Genomic DNA, 16,004 nt, shown 5'->3' with positions numbered 1-16,004 from the left:
GGGAATTGTTTGCAAGAGGCATACAAGCAAAATTGTGTACAAAAATATATTGGGTGAAATGTGTGCAAAAATGCACCTGTAATTTTCATGTGGATCTTTTTAAAAATCTGCAGACATGGGGTGTGTGTGTGGAATAAGGGGAGCTAAGATGAAGATTGGGGGGAAATGAGAAGCTGAGGGGCAGCTCTCCCAGTGCTGCTCTTGCCTCCCACTCCAGCTTCCGCCCCCTTTCTCTCCCTTGCAGTGTGTCCCTGCAAAGCGGGGGGGGCTGCCTGCACCAGCTCCTCCGAGTGCTGCCACCGGGAGTGCCTGGGGAGCTGCCGCCGCCCGGGAGACAGCCACGCCTGCACCGCCTGCCGCCACTTCTACTTCAACGGGCACTGCCTGAGCTCCTGCCCGGAGCTGACCTACGAGTACGAGGGGTGGCGCTGCGTGACCGCGGAGCACTGCGCCAGCCTGCGCAAGGTGTCCGAGAACCCCCGCGACTCCTCCAAGTTTGTCATCCACCAGAGGCAGTGCCTCTCGGAGTGTCCCTCCGGGTACAAGAGGAACGAGAGCAGGTGAGGGGGCCAGCCGGCCCGCGCCACACTTGTCAAGGGCCCGAGAGCTCATTTGCAGAATCATAGCACTGTAGAATCAGAAGGGACCCCAAGAGTCATCTAGTCCAGCCCCCCCCGCAATGCAGGAATCTCAGCTGGAGCATCCAGGACAGATGGCCATCCGACCTCTGCTTAAAAACCTCCAAGGAAGGAGAGTCCACCACTCTCGTGGGAGTCTTTTGCACTGCTGAACAGCTCTTAATGTCAGAAAGTTTTTCCAAATATTTAGTTGGAATCTCCTTTCTTCCAACTTGAAGCCATTGGCTTGAGTTCTAACCTCCAGAGTGGGAGGAAACAAGCATGCTCCCTCCTCCAGGTGACAGCCCTTGAGGTATTTGGAGATGGCTCTCCTGTCTCCTCTCAGTCTCCTCTTTTCCAGGATAAAGCTACCCAGCTCCTTCAACCGTTCCTCAAAGACTCTTGTTCCTCTTGGTTGCCCTCCTCAGCACACCTTCCAGCTTGTCGACATCTTTCCTAAATTGTGGTGCCCAGAACTGAACACAGTCTTCCAGGTGGGGTCTGACCAAGGCAGAATAGAGTGATATTATTACTTCCCTTGATCTGGACACTAGACTTCTGTGGATGCAGCCTAGAATAGCATTAGCTGTTTTTGCTGCTGCATCACACTGTTGAGTCATGTGAAGCTAGAGGTACAAGACCTCTAGATCCTTCTCACATCTACGGCTGGTAAGCCAGGGGTTCCCCATCCTATATTTGTGTATCTGGTTCTTCTTGCCTAAGTGCAGAATCTGACATTTGTTCCTCTTGTCTTTAGCTTGCACCCAGTTCTCCAATCTGACAAGGTCATTTTGAATTCTGATTCTGTCTTCTGTGGCATTAGCTACCCCTCCCAGTTTGGTGTCATCTGCAAATTTGATGAGCTTCCCTTCAATTTCTTCAAGCAAGTCATTTATAAAGATGTTAAACAACAACGGGCCCAGGACAGAACCCTGCGGCACCCCACTTGTCACTTTTTTCCAGGATGATGACAAACCATTAATGAGTATTCTTTGGGTTCGGTCAATCAACTAGCTAAAAATCCACCTGACAGTTTCCTCATTCAACCCACATTTACCACTTGCTTGTTCTTCCTCTTACTTCGGACATAGCCAAAGAAACCTTTTAAAATTATTTTCAATCTCTCTTGCAAGCCTGAGCTCATTCTGAGCTTTAGCCTGCCTGCCTGACCTTCTCCCTGCAACTGTTGGCTTCACATGTATACTCTTCCTTTGTGATTTCCACTTTCTTCCATTTTGTATACATGCTCTTCTTAACTCTCAGCTCATCTGAAAGCTCCTTATGCAGCCACACCGGTTTCCTTGGGGGCATCAATATTTCTCCTTTTAGAAACTCCCATCCTACTTGGACTCCCTTCTCATTTAGTATATCTGACCACAGGATCACATCCAGTAGCTCCTTCAGGTTTTCGAAACTGACACCTTAAAGTCCAGAGTGTGTGTCTGACTACTTTTACTGAAGCAGAGTCCACCAGCTTCTGAGGGAGCCCCTTCCACTTTCAAAGAGCTCCTGTCATCAGAAAGTTCTTCCTAATGTTGAATCAGAATCGCATTTCCCATCCATTCATCCTAAGAACAAGTACAGGTCACACACAAACTCACATGGCCAGGGAGAGGAAATGTGCACCGTCTGGGTCCTGCCCTGATCCTGCCTGCTGTGTGAGATACTGTGCCTGGCTGATACTGTGTGAGAGAATGAAAGTGTGTGAACATGAACCCAAAGTTGGTTCTTTGTGGTTGCTGCTGCCGCCCTGCTATCCATTTAAAAGACATTCATGTCTGTCAAAGAAATCCTGGGAACTGTTAGCTATTTGTGATAAAAAATATATGCCTTATGCAGATAGCTGAAGATAAATCTTTTTACTTGACAGGTTGGCTACAGTTGAACCACAAGTATTATTTACAGACTCCTGCAGACAGTGTCTGCCAGAAGTCCCCTCCCTCCTCACTTTCCCAGTCAAGACAGAACTCTCAGAGACACTCCGCCAACTCCCGACTGCCACCTCCTTTCCCCATTACCATTTCGTCTTTGTGAAATGCAGTTCCAATGACATTGCATTACAAATAGTAACAGGAACTGCGGTTTGCTGAGGGGGCTGAGGGATTCTTTGGGGGGAGGTGCTTCTGAGGGGTGGGGGATGGAGAGAAGCCTCTCCCTGCATTGTGGGTGCGTCATCCCAGGTCTCTCCCCCAACCCCCTTCTTTCAGCATCTTCTGCCACAAGTGTGAGGGGCTTTGCCCAAAGGAATGCAAGGTGGGCACCAAGACCATTGACTCCACCAGGGCAGCCAGGGACCTGGCTGGCTGCACCCTCATCGAGGGCAACCTCATCCTGAACATCCGCCGGGGAGGTGAGTGGCTGTGCCCCAGGGGGCTGGGCGCTCCAGGGAGGGAGGTCTGGCCTCTGCCCACTGAGGGACTGAATCTGTAGAGGGACGACTTGAGGGGTGAGCCTGCCATGCATTCAGATTTCCTCAGATTTAACCTGGGGGGGGGGTCTATATTCTTTTCCTTTGCAGCTGAAGGATCATTTAAGGACCCCGAAGCTCAGCACTGGCACCCCACAGGGATGTGTGCTGAGTCCCTTCCTGTACTCATTGTAGACATAGGACTGTATTTCATCTGACCCATCCACTGTAATTATCAAATTTTCAGACGATACTATCATAATGGGTCTAATTACAGGTGGAGATGAATCAGTGTATGGGGGGAGGTTCAAAAAGTATCTGCATGGTGCCTAGAGAATAACTTACACCTAAATATTAGCAAGACAAAGGAGATGGTGCTGGACTTTTGGAGGAAGAGAGGGGAACTAGCCCCGTTGTATATCAGGGGGGGGTTGTGTGGAGAGAGTCTCCTCCTTTAAATTTCTGGGAGTTTAGCTTAGTGAAGACCTCACTTGGAAAAGCAATGTAACTCAGGTGGTTAGGAGGGCCCAACAGAGACTCCACTTCCTCAGGGTCTTGCGAAAGAACAATGTTAAACAACAACTGATAACCTTCCACAAAAGAAAGTGTCCTCTCATATTGTATCACAGTGTGGTATGTTGGCTTGACAGTCACGGACAGAAAGTCTCTACGGAGGGTGGTGAACACAGTACATGATATCATGGGCTGTCCCCTGAGCCCGCTAGATGACATCGCAAGGGATCGTTGCCTTAGGAGAGTGAAAAAAATTCTCAGGGACAATTCACACCCCGGTCAACACCTCTTTAATCTTCTGCCCTCGGGCAGGAGATAAAGTATAATCAGTCATGCCAACAGGCTAAAAAACAGTTTCTGTCCATGGGCTGTTAGGCTGCTGAATGGAAAATAATATAGTGCAACTGACTTTTGGGGTTGGTGTGTTGTGTGACAAGCACTGTAGTAATGCTCGTCCCCAACCTCTTGCCCCTCCCTTCTCCTGTCTCTGCTCTCCGGCCAGACCAGGACGCCCAGGACAGGGTTGGCGGACGAACACTACGTTTTTGCAAAACAGAACAAACAAAACCCGGTAGGGCTGCCACCACTCCCTCTTGTCCAGGGGACCCAGAATCACAACCCAGGGAGAAGGCTGTGACCCGTTAGCCTGGCTGTCCCCTTCTCTACAAGCTGTATCCACAGACTTGCAGGCAGAAATTCTACGGTATAGCGTAACCAAGCGTAAGGCTAGGACTTAGCTATTCCCTTTTGGAAAGGCACACAACTAAAACAGTTTCATCTTTAAAATGTTTATTTTAAAATAACATAAGAAACATGCTAAAATAGCAGGCACATCTTTTAGAACGTTACAGGTAAGAAAACAACAAAGCTACATAGACTAACTAAGATTACATACTTACAACTCTAACACAAAGATAGGATAGTTGTTGTTCCTTGAGCCTCTGCAAGTAGAAGACGATCGAAGATCTCCATTTCAAAAGATGAATAGCGGCCTATTAAGCTGGAACCATAGAGCCGGGCATCTTTGCGATTTGCAGGGCAAAGGCAGAGAGGCAGAGAGGCAGAGAGGCCAAGAGCAGAGGATTCTCTGATCTTTTATTTCCAATTCGCAACCTGCGTCGTAACTTTCAAGCCAATCATAAACTCAAATTATTTTTTGAATGCACCAATGATCGGCTTGCTAGTCTATCAATTTACCTCTTGACAGCTGGGCCAATCTGGAATTCAAACTTTTAAATCAAAGGGTTTCCTCCCTTCCGCCAAAGACACATTCCCAGGCAATTCAAGGGCAGATAACAACACTGGGAGGGGGGATGTTTACATCATTGAACTCAGGTGTTAGATCCTTCATTAATCAAGACATCCTGGGTTCCAATAAACCTCTCAGCTGAGGAGTCAGTTGTCTAGAATTTTAAAGATACACAATTCCGTTCCCAGGGTCCTTGTGGCTGACGAAACTCCCACAAGGCCTCACTCTCTTTTGCTTGGCCAAAGAATAATTTTCTAAATATTCCTACTTTACTACACCCTCCCCTCTAGAATGAAATTAAGGGTAAAGTCCCCTAATTTCATCAAAGAAAATTATTTACACACTGAGGTAGATCATCCGGTCCAGGGGGCTTTAGCAGCTTTTAAAACCATACATCACTAGCAGCACCCCCTTAATCCGATATTTACACAGTTTCATGGCACAGATTGGTACATTCTAGACAAAGTATCAGCAACAACGTTGTTCTTTCCTGCAAGGTGAGGGGGTTACACAAACAGCTCTGCATCAATACCACAGGCACAGTAAAAAAGCTGGGAAATAACAAAAAACTTCCTAACCGATGTTCTGGGTAGGGTAAATGAAGATGACCCCTCGAAAATATCTTTTGGGAAGCCTAAAGATACAAAAATCCCTTGTTCTCCACCTCCCAAGGCGATTAGCAAAGCAAACTCAAGTTTCACATACAGTTTCACAGTATCAGCATGATGGTCTCTAAAAGAGTCAAGCACCTTTTGATATTTCTCCTGATAAGGCACAGGATCAAAGGCACTAGGGTCAGGCCAGTAAGCATCTAACCTCAGGGGAAGACTGGCACAAGTCGAAGTTACAGCACAGTCTCCTTTCTCCACGCTTTGAATCACTATCTCCAAACCAGAAAGACCTTTGGGTTCAACAATGAGACGGTCTTTTCCCTGGGGCAACCATTCTTTGTTCAAATACACCACGGGTTGCCAACTTCTCTCATTGTCCAAACCTTCTCTTAATCCTATTTGACTAGCGTTGGTTTGCATTTTAAAGGGACGCTGAGGGCTATGGGCTAGGTTCACCCAAAAACTTGCAAGGGCTTGTTTTAGCCATTCAAAGGTTCTCAGGCATCGATGTAAAAACCATTCCAACACACCATGGATTTCTGCCTTCCGGGATCTAATGTTTCCCAAGCCCAATCTGAATTCTAAGGGAATCACTCTTCCCTGAGCAAACTGACATTGATATACCTTACTGGTCAGGTTGGCATCTTGCAATCGCGCCAAGGCACTCTGCACATGCTTAAGCTGCTCTGGCCACGATTCAGAAAAAATCAACTCAACCCTTTCCAATCCCTCCCATTTTCCTCTGAACACTCCCAACAGATTTTGAACACAGGGATTGGGCAAAATAGAATTCCAAACAAAACCAAAACCATTTTTGCTCATACCATCATCGTACTGGTTCCTAGGACTGAAATTCTGTAAAAGACCCACCAAATTCAATTTCTTCCTAACACAAACATTTGCATCATAAAACATCTTTTGAAAAACAAAAAACACGTCGTCTGGGTCTTTAAAGTCCTTGAGCTGTGGGCAAAGAATTTCTTTGTTAAACACATCAGCGATAAACTCAGTCTCACAAGGGAGAATTTCCACAGCTTCTCGGCAACCTAGGAGAGAATGATCAAAAAACTCAAAACTTTCTATAGCGTCTTGACTTGGCTGGACAGACCCCCCTGCTTCTGCTGGCCTCTCAGCTTTTGGCTGGCCAGACAAGCTGACATAGTTCACAATCTGTGTTGCTTGGGGGTTTTCATCAGGCTGCTGGGGAGAAACTGTATATTTCAACACACTTTTCTCCAAAATAAAGTTCACACAACCCTGGGGTTCAGGAACTGGAACACAAAGATCCCCCCCAAAGTCCTTAGAGGTAACGAAATCAACAGTTGTAGATTGTGGAATTAAATTTCCACCACCAGGCTTACTCTTTTGGAAATTGGGCTGGTTCCACTGGGACAAAACTTTTGGTAGAGTCTCAGTAACAGAGTCTATACTTCGAAAAGAAGGCACAACAATTCGATGGATCCTGGGGATTACGTCAGACGCTGAGCAGGGCTGATTAACACAAGGAGTGGCAATGCGTATCAAGCCAACCCTCCTTCCCACCAATTTCTCAGGTGTTGCAGTTTCAGTAGCTTTGGGAGTTATAGCATCAGGCACCAAACTTCCACCTTTCCCACCCGGGACAAAGCTCTCCTCAGCCCTCAAACCTTGAGGTGTTGTTCCCCAGTCCTCCATTTCAACAGAAGCATTAAAGTTCTTACTAGAGTCCACATCCAGAACAGGTAACTCTCCCTCCCCTCCGGGTTTTCTATTCAACCCTGTCTCAGGCTCCACTGAGTTTCTCCCTGCCTGGGATGGGATGGGGGGAGTTGCTACAGTTACCGGATTCCCATTCAGCTGTTGTTGCAAATAAACTTGAAACCCAAGATCATTCCCAACCAAAACTGGGCTTTTGCAAACTTCTGGATCATGAACAATTACCAGATGGTCCCCACGGTAACCTTTGTATTTAAGGGGGACTATTGCTGTGGGCTGCAAAATTTCTTCTACCCCATAAGGACTGATTTTCAAGGGTCTTTCCTGCATCTGACTAGGCAAAACCAAATCTTTTGAGACGCTAGTGATGTCAGACCCAGTGTCCCGGTACGAGTTCACAACAGTTTTATTGATTTCAATAGGAGCAGAAAACTCCAAGTTCGCCCAATTCACATGGGGTGATTTTCGAGTTCCCCGGGTGCAAACAGGACCCACGGTGATACTAGTTTTTTCAGGTTTGTTCCCAACAGGGGTCACCTCACCCTCCTCCTCCGGAGCCAAGCTCTCCACCGCTCCAGATTTGGCCGGCCCCTCCTCCCAATCTTCTTCCTGCTGCTGTATCATGCGAACAGCAGGCGTGGAGGTAAGGACGGTGGACTTTTTCCCAGCCAACTGGGGACATGCTGCTTTCATGTGCCCCGGTTTTTTGCAAAAGAAACACAGTCCAGAACTCGGGGGCACTTTAGCACGCTCTCCCCCAGCTGCAACAGAGTCTTTAGCAGGTGTAGACAATCCCTTGCTGGATTCTTTAATGGGGGGGGGCGGTCCTCCCCGATGACGCTGTAGCTTTATACATATTACTCTGTCCTTTATTAACAAGATGGGTGCGGTTCAGCCAAAAAGATTCGGCAAGAGTAGTAGCTTCTGCTAGTGTCTTTGGTTTTTTATCAGCCACCAGGCTAACAATTTTAGGGGGCAGGGAGCGCATTAGTTGTTCAATCAGCATCAGCTGTTTGATTTCTTTCACATCCTCCACCCCTTCAGCCGCCAGCCACAGTTCGAAATTTTGGGCCATTTTTGCAGAAAAAACCGCAATGTTGTCAGTAAGCCCCCCCTTTTCCACTTTCCTGAAAGCTTTGCGATAATGTTCAGGGTGTAAGCCATGCCGCTGCATGACTAGCCTCTTGAAGCTTTCATAGTCATTTATTTCTTCCAAAGGGAGATGTCCCATAAGTTCTGACAAATCACCACAAACTAGGGGCCGAAGCACAGCCATGTAAAGTTCTGGGGCTACACCCATGTCCCGGCACGTCACCTCAAACAAATTTAGGTAACTAAGGACATCAGTGGGGGGGTGGTATTTCTGGAACACCTTCCAGTTGAGATTACTTAAAGTCAGTCCTGGAGGGGACTGTTGATTTTGATCTCCCCCCCTCCTCGGGACTAGTCCATACCTCGGCGCAGGCACAGGAGGCGGTTGCCCCTCGGCACGTAGCTGCTCCGCTGCCGTTGTTGCGTATCCACGCAGGGGTCTCTGGAAGTACTCCTCCTCCTCCTCCTCTGCCACGTACTTTCGCGCCGGCACGCGCACCTCTCGAGCCGCAACCGGCGAGTAGACTCTGCCTGGGCTGAATGAGCGCTGTCTCACCTTCCGACGGGCGTCAGGCGCAAGCTGTTCCCGACGGCAGTCTCCCACAGTCACATCCTGGGACTGCTGTGGCGATTCTTGATAGTCAGGTGCCATCCGGCTAACTCTTGGTCTCATGAAGTAGCCCATCTGGGGAAACTTCTCCCGGCAGCGGAATCCACCGTTCACCGGATCACGAACCCACTCAACATCATAACTCTGCGAGACATCCATCTCTCTGGGTTCTGCATAAACAGAATAGTTCTTCCTAGGACGGGTGGAGGCCCTCACCGCCTCCACCTCCTCACGAGGAGATAACTTTTGTTTACCGGGAGTGCCCCTCCCTCCGTCCACAATGCAGGACTCTCTCTGACCCTTCCGGATCACGCTGGCATCCACCAGTTCTTCCTCTGACCCTGTTTCCGAGTCATTTGAAAACCAGGAAGCGGATTTCACTCCAGGACTCACAGCTTTAGGGGGTTCGGTTTCCACCGGGAGAGAGCTGTCTTCTCCCTCTCCTCCCCATTGATCTAAAGTTTGCAACGATTGCTGCTGCGAAGTTGCGGAACTGTCCTCCATGCTCCTAACTATCACTATCCAAAAAAACAAACCACCTGTAACCCACAAAAGATTCGTGCCAAGTTTAAAAAATCAAAGTGCCTTTCCACGGGAAGTCCAATCCCACCACGCTGCCAACATGTAGTAATGCTCGTCCCCAACCTCTTGCCCCTCCCTTCTCCTGTCTCTGCTCTCCGGCCAGACCAGGACGCCCAGGACAGGGTTGGCGGACGAACACTACGTTTTTGCAAAACAGAACAAACAAAACCCGGTAGGGCTGCCACCACTCCCTCTTGTCCAGGGGACCCAGAATCACAACCCAGGGAGAAGGCTGTGACCCGTTAGCCTGGCTGTCCCCTTCTCTACAAGCTGTATCCACAGACTTGCAGGCAGAAATTCTACGGTATAGCGTAACCAAGCGTAAGGCTAGGACTTAGCTATTCCCTTTTGGAAAGGCACACAACTAAAACAGTTTCATCTTTAAAATGTTTATTTTAAAATAACATAAGAAACATGCTAAAATAGCAGGCACATCTTTTAGAACGTTACAGGTAAGAAAACAACAAAGCTACATAGACTAACTAAGATTACATACTTACAACTCTAACACAAAGATAGGATAGTTGTTGTTCCTTGAGCCTCTGCAAGTAGAAGACGATCGAAGATCTCCATTTCAAAAGATGAATAGCGGCCTATTAAGCTGGAACCATAGAGCCGGGCATCTTTGCGATTTGCAGGGCAAAGGCAGAGAGGCAGAGAGGCAGAGAGGCCAAGAGCAGAGGATTCTCTGATCTTTTATTTCCAATTCGCAACCTGCGTCGTAACTTTCAAGCCAATCATAAACTCAAATTATTTTTTGAATGCACCAATGATCGGCTTGCTAGTCTATCAATTTACCTCTTGACAGCTGGGCCAATCTGGAATTCAAACTTTTAAATCAAAGGGTTTCCTCCCTTCCGCCAAAGACACATTCCCAGGCAATTCAAGGGCAGATAACAACACTGGGAGGGGGGATGTTTACATCATTGAACTCAGGTGTTAGATCCTTCATTAATCAAGACATCCTGGGTTCCAATAAACCTCTCAGCTGAGGAGTCAGTTGTCTAGAATTTTAAAGATACACAATTCCGTTCCCAGGGTCCTTGTGGCTGACGAAACTCCCACAAGGCCTCACTCTCTTTTGCTTGGCCAAAGAATAATTTTCTAAATATTCCTACTTTACTACAAGCACAGAGTGCAATGAGACTGAGTGTTGGGGGGGAAGGAGGCTCGGTTAACTTCATTGTACACAGGTTGTACATTGACAATAAAGGGTATTATTATTATTGTTGTTGTTGTTATTATTATTAATCATGCCAGTTAGGAAGCCACCTCCCCTTTCTTGGGACAGGTTTTTAAAAGAGTAAAAGAAATGTGTGTTGAAAAGCATAAAGTGCCTGAAGAAAGAACACAGCCCCAGGCAATCATTTCAAACATGCAAAAAGCCTAAAAGCTGCTTCTCCCTTCCTACAGATAACCTGGCCTCCGCCCTGCAGGGCAGCCTAGGCCTGATTGAGACCATCACAGGCTTCCTGAAGATCAAGCACTCCTTTGCCCTCATCTCTTTGTCCTTCTTCAAGAACCTCAAGCTCATCCGAGGGGACTCCATGGTGGACGGGTGAGTCATGGGCAAGGGCATGGCTCCCCCCCCCCCCCGCAGGGCAGGCTGTAAAACACCCTCCTCCGTCTCGCCTCCAGGAACTACACACTCTACGTGCTGGACAACCAGAACCTCCAGCAGCTCTGGGACTGGAGCCACCACAGCCTCTCCATCCCCGTCGGCAAGATGTACTTTGCCTTCAACCCCAGGCTCTGCCTGTCAGAGATTTACCGCATGGAGGAGATCACAGGGACAAAGGGCAGACAAAACAAAGCAGAGATCAATCCCCGGACCAATGGCGACCGAGCCTCCTGTGAGTTGCTCTGGGGGGCAGAGGGCTTGGGGGGCACAGCATCGAGGGACCCTGGTGGGCACCTCGTAGCAGAAATGAGGGTAGCAGTGGCAATCGGAGATGGAGAGGGGGGTTGCCCCACAAGGAAGTGGGGTGCCTTCCCAAACTGGTGCCCCCAGCTGTTGTTCCTCTTGTCCCCCCGTCGCTCCAACAGCCAGTACAGCCAAGGGTCAGGGGAGATGACGAGGTGAACTTGAGTCTAGCAACATCTGGCGGGGGGGGGGACCAAGTTGGAGAAAGGCTGGACTTGTGGTTGGTTGGTCCTTTTGGCTTCACTGCTTAAAACTGGCCACTACCAGAGCTCATGGAGCCCGGCTTTTTCCTTCATTGGTCTGTCTCCCATTTCAGAGGGGCAGCAGCCCTGTTCATCTGCTGCATCAAAAAGGCAAGAGACCTTCAAACTGTTAAATCTTTAGGGTGCCGCAGTCAATACCTGCAACCCCAATAGCAGCAGCAGCCGTCATCCCAACCCCTTCCCCCGACCAACTTTTATTCCAGGTCTTTTCTCCCAGAACATTTTCAGTGAAAACAGGATTTGGGATTTTTGTCATTTGCACAGCTAGAAATGAAAGAGACATTTTGACCTTTGTCCATGAAATTTTCCAGCTCTTTGCCAGTTCCACTGTTGCTCCCTGAAGCCACTTGTGTTCCTCCCCCACTCCTCGCCCCTGCCAGTTTTCAAGACTCCTTCCAGGTTTAACCCCCCCCCCATTTCAGGCAAGACCCAAATCCTGCGCTTTGTGTCCAACACCACTGAGTCAGATCGCATCTTCCTCAAGTGGGAGCGCTACCGGCCCCCAGAGTACCACGACCGCCTGAGCTTCATCATCTACTACAAGGAATCGTAAGTCTTTGGGGAGCCTCAGGTGTGTGTGTGTGTGGGGGGATTTGCTCTTTTCTGCTGCTGCTGCTGCTGCTGCAGGGGACACCCAGCACACCTGAAGGGGAAGATACCAAATCCACCCCTTCTGGAACCGTATGCAAGCCAAGACCCAGTTTGCAGTGAAACTTGAATGTGTTCTGAAAAGCACAGGCTAGGAGGGTGCAGTGTGCATAAAAATAAATATATTATTGAAAAGTCCAAAGGAAATGCCTTATATTGGGAACCTTGCTTTGCAAGAACTTCTGTATTAGGAGAACCTTTTAAAAAATATATATCCACAAACTGATGTGGAAATGTGGAGAACTGAACTGAAGGTGGGGAAAGTGAGAGGCCAAAATGGACCTCTTTGAGCATCCTTCTTGGTCTGCCAAGGGCCCGGCAGTTGGAGAGCCAGTGGAGGTGGCAGGAGGGGAGCCAAGCTGGCTCCCCTCCCGGCTGCTCCTGCAGGCCTGACCCTCCCTTGGTTGGGTGCCTCATCCCCCAGGCCCTTCCAGAACGTGACGGAATACATTGGGCAGGACGCCTGCGGTGCCAACAGCTGGAACGTGGTGGACGTGGAGCCGCCCCTGAACAACGAGCAGGAGCCGGGCGTGGTGCTTCAGAGCCTCAAGCCCTGGACCCAGTATGCCATCTTTGTGCGCGCCATCACCCTCACCACCGCCGAGGAGAGGCGCAACTACGGGGCTCAGAGCGAGGTGGTTTACATCCGTACCATGCCTGCAGGTAACGCGGGTGGGCGGGAGGAGCAGGAGCCTGTGACCAGGGTCATCCACCCCTGGGTGCCAGAGCCGCTCCTTGGACGGGGACCGGGCTCTGAGTAGAGTTGCTGGGATGCCGTGGGGGTTCTGGGCCTGCAGCAGAGGGACCTTGAAAGGAGCTCTCCCGTCTGTGGAGGCAGAAGAGGCCTAGCATGAGATGGAGGGCTGCACTGAAGCCACCTCAAAACTTTAAAGATGGCTGAGATTAGGTTAGACTGAGAGAGGCAGTGACTGGCCCTGGGCCACCCAGAAAGCTTCATAGCTGAATGGGGACTTGAACCCTGGTCTCTCTCAGGTTGTAGTCTGACACTCTAGCTGCCACAACACACTGGCTCTGTATATTGGTTCTCTTTCTCCCTCTCTTTTTCTCTCTCTTTCAATTACACTGTCTGCCCTCCTGCCGATGTCCAGCTCCAACAGTTCCCCGGGACGTCATCTCCATGTCCAACTCCTCGTCCCACCTCATTGTCCGCTGGAAGCCACCCAGCCAGCCCAATGGCAACATCACCTACTACTTGGTCTTGTGGCAGCAGCTGGCTGAGGACTCTGAGCTGTTTGTCAATGACTATTGCCACAAAGGTGAGGTGGCTGGCCTGCTCCATGTCGCATGGACCTTGCGCAGCTCTCAAAGGGCCTTTGCTCACACCCTCTCTCCTCTCGCCCTGCCAGGCCTCCGCCTGCCCACCAGCAGCGCAGACACTCGCTTTGATACAGACGATGGGGAAGGCCAGGAGGATGGAGAGGAGCAGCAGTGCTGCCCATGCCAAAGCCCTGTGGGGCAAACCCCCCTGAGGGATGAAACCGTCTCTTTCCAGAAGAAGTTTGAAAACTTCCTGCATAATTCCATCATCATCCCCAGGTGACCGGGGCTAGAGCTGTGCAGGCCAGGCTGTGGGGTTTGGGATTGTGACTCCATGGGCGGGTGGGCGGGCGGAAGTCAGGGCTGACAGCAGCAATGGTCAGCTGGCGGGAGAACCTGTCAGAACTGGTGCTGGTTCTCTCTGCCGTCTTGGCACTCCAAACCTTCCACTGACTCCCAGCGCTCCTTCCCCAACTGCAGAGCAGGCATCTTGAGCCTGAATGGCACTGTCAACTGTTTGCAAGCCCAGCACCCCCCCCCCCAAACTGGGGCTCTGGAGATTCCTGAGCCTTATTTCCACAAGTGTCCTGCAGGGCTAGTCTGAAAAAGTTTGAAAAGACTGGCCTAAGTTGACTTATTCTAGGTTAGGGTGGTTTTACCTATCTCTCCTGGTAATGTCTACTCTGACTGGCAGCAACAGCAGCTCTCCAATATTGTCTGAGGCAGAGATGGGGGTGGGGAGTCCCCTCCCCAGTGACATGCAACCTCAGCCTTCTCCAACCTGGATGTTTTGGGCCACCAACTCTCACCTGCTCCCACCCCTCTGGCTGTGCTCTCATCAGCTGAAATATTCACCAGAGGCAGAGGAGAAGGCTGGAGCCAGGGGGTAGTAAGCAGAGATTTTCACCTTCTTTGTCCTTTTTCAGACCCCCCTGGAAAGTCACTTCCATCAACAAGATCTCTTACAGGTAAGCTGCAGAGTGTAGCTGAAAATGAAAAGGAATGTTCACACATTTCAGGCTTTTCCTGAGGACTAGAAACATTTCTTTAAAGAGATGCCTCAAGTTTGTCCCACCATCTGGAGGCTCTCTCAAAATGCACAGACAGTGCAGACTATCAGGTTGCAATATTGGGCTGCAGAGAATGGACCCCTTTTAGGAAGAAAAGGGGGTCTCTTCCCCTCTCCCCCACCCCTGCAGGACCAGACGTTTCCCTTCTTCCTATTGCCTGCCCTTGCCTACCAAGCCCCAGACAACATCCCCACACTCTTAACTGTTGGGGGATCCTGGGGGAATCAGTATCACAGGTAGAAGGACTGTGGAAACTCCTGTCCAGCTTTCTATTGTAATACGTTTGGACCCTAACCCGACTGTGTCTGGTTTGTCCTCCATGGACTAAGGGCTGGGCATGACACTTGCCGTCTACCTTGAGGTGTAGGGTAGACAGCATCTCCCAGCAGACAGGCCTGCCCTACCCCACACTCTGCCCCAAGGCCTCACCGCTCTGCTTCCTTTGCTGTGACAGGATCCCAAAGAGGCGCAGGGACACCTTTGCCGTAACCCCTCTTCCTGGCCATGCCTTTGCCAACACATCGTCCCCAGAGGTCCTGGGGAATGGAGTGACCCCAAACCGCACAGGGTCCAGCAGCTCCAAAACTGAGAAGGATTTCCGCATCTTTGAGGATAAAGTGGTCCGGGATCGGACGGCCATCTCTAACCTGCGCCATTTTACTGAATATCGCATTGACATCCATGCCTGCAACCACGCTGCACAGACTGTGGGCTGCAGCGCTGCCACCTTTGTCTTTGCCAGAACCATGCCGGAACGTAAGTGCCAGAGAGCACCCCCAGCAAGCCACATGGGGGGGGCATCAGCCCCAGGCAGGAGCAGAGAGCTCAGCTGCCCCTTTATGCCTGTCTGCCCTGCTTTGCCTCACGGTAAGGCCAGCCCTGGTCCTGCCTCTTTGTACAACTCCCGTCCCCATCGCTAGCTGGTAAGTAGCCTGGGCAGTCCATCGTCTGAATCAACTGGCTCTTCTCTACCAGAATGATCGGGGCGGCCTGTCTCAATTCGTCACCTGCAGTGAAATGGGAAGATGTCGCCCAGTGCATCTGCCCCCCCCCTTGCTGCCCCTGCTGATGCCTCGATTACTGGAGTTGTGGGGCTGTGGCTTCCAGGTTCTGACGAGATCACGCAGAGGCCACACGCCAGCTTCCCAAGACTTCATTCAGCAAGGCACTCCATCTCACTTTCTGGGGTCTCAGGAATGTTGCGCAGGGCTCTCATGAGATCTTGCTGGAACTTGGAAGCTGCTGCAACCGCTTCTCTGGTGGTGACGGTGGCAGGGGCTTGTTTGTGGAGTCACACTTTGGATTCTGCCACCTGAGGCGGTTGCCGTAGTCTGCCTCATGGGTGGTCCGGCTCTGGGAATGATGCAAATGTGATCCAGGAATGAGCATTTTGCACAAGGTGTCCCATGAGCTGTGAATAGCTCTGTGCTCCTTCTCGCCCTGCC

General features: G+C 50.2%; 1 protein-coding gene across 2 annotated transcripts in view; it reads left to right on the top strand.

The window, feature by feature from the left end:
• Positions 1-16,004, top strand: part of INSRR (insulin receptor related receptor) — a 39,454-nt gene that overhangs the window by 15,073 nt on the left and 8,377 nt on the right. For both annotated transcript variants that reach the window (XM_083715511.1, XM_083715510.1), the window contains exons 3-12: positions 245-560; positions 2,825-2,967; positions 10,790-10,934; positions 11,015-11,229; positions 11,986-12,112; positions 12,636-12,874; positions 13,321-13,488; positions 13,579-13,768; positions 14,416-14,457; positions 15,014-15,315. In XM_083715511.1, coding sequence (XP_083571637.1) covers positions 245-560; positions 2,825-2,967; positions 10,790-10,934; positions 11,015-11,229; positions 11,986-12,112; positions 12,636-12,874; positions 13,321-13,488; positions 13,579-13,768; positions 14,416-14,457; positions 15,014-15,315 — 1,887 coding nt within the window. The remainder of the gene's footprint in view (positions 1-244; positions 561-2,824; positions 2,968-10,789; positions 10,935-11,014; positions 11,230-11,985; positions 12,113-12,635; positions 12,875-13,320; positions 13,489-13,578; positions 13,769-14,415; positions 14,458-15,013; positions 15,316-16,004) is intronic.

The sequence above is a fragment of the Podarcis gaigeae genome, assembly GCF_964106915.1.
Source record: "Podarcis gaigeae genome assembly, chromosome: 16".
NCBI lineage: Eukaryota > Metazoa > Chordata > Lepidosauria > Squamata > Lacertidae > Podarcis > Podarcis gaigeae.
The sequence above is the reverse complement of the archived record's forward strand: the minus strand, read 5'-3'. Positions and strand labels throughout refer to the sequence as shown.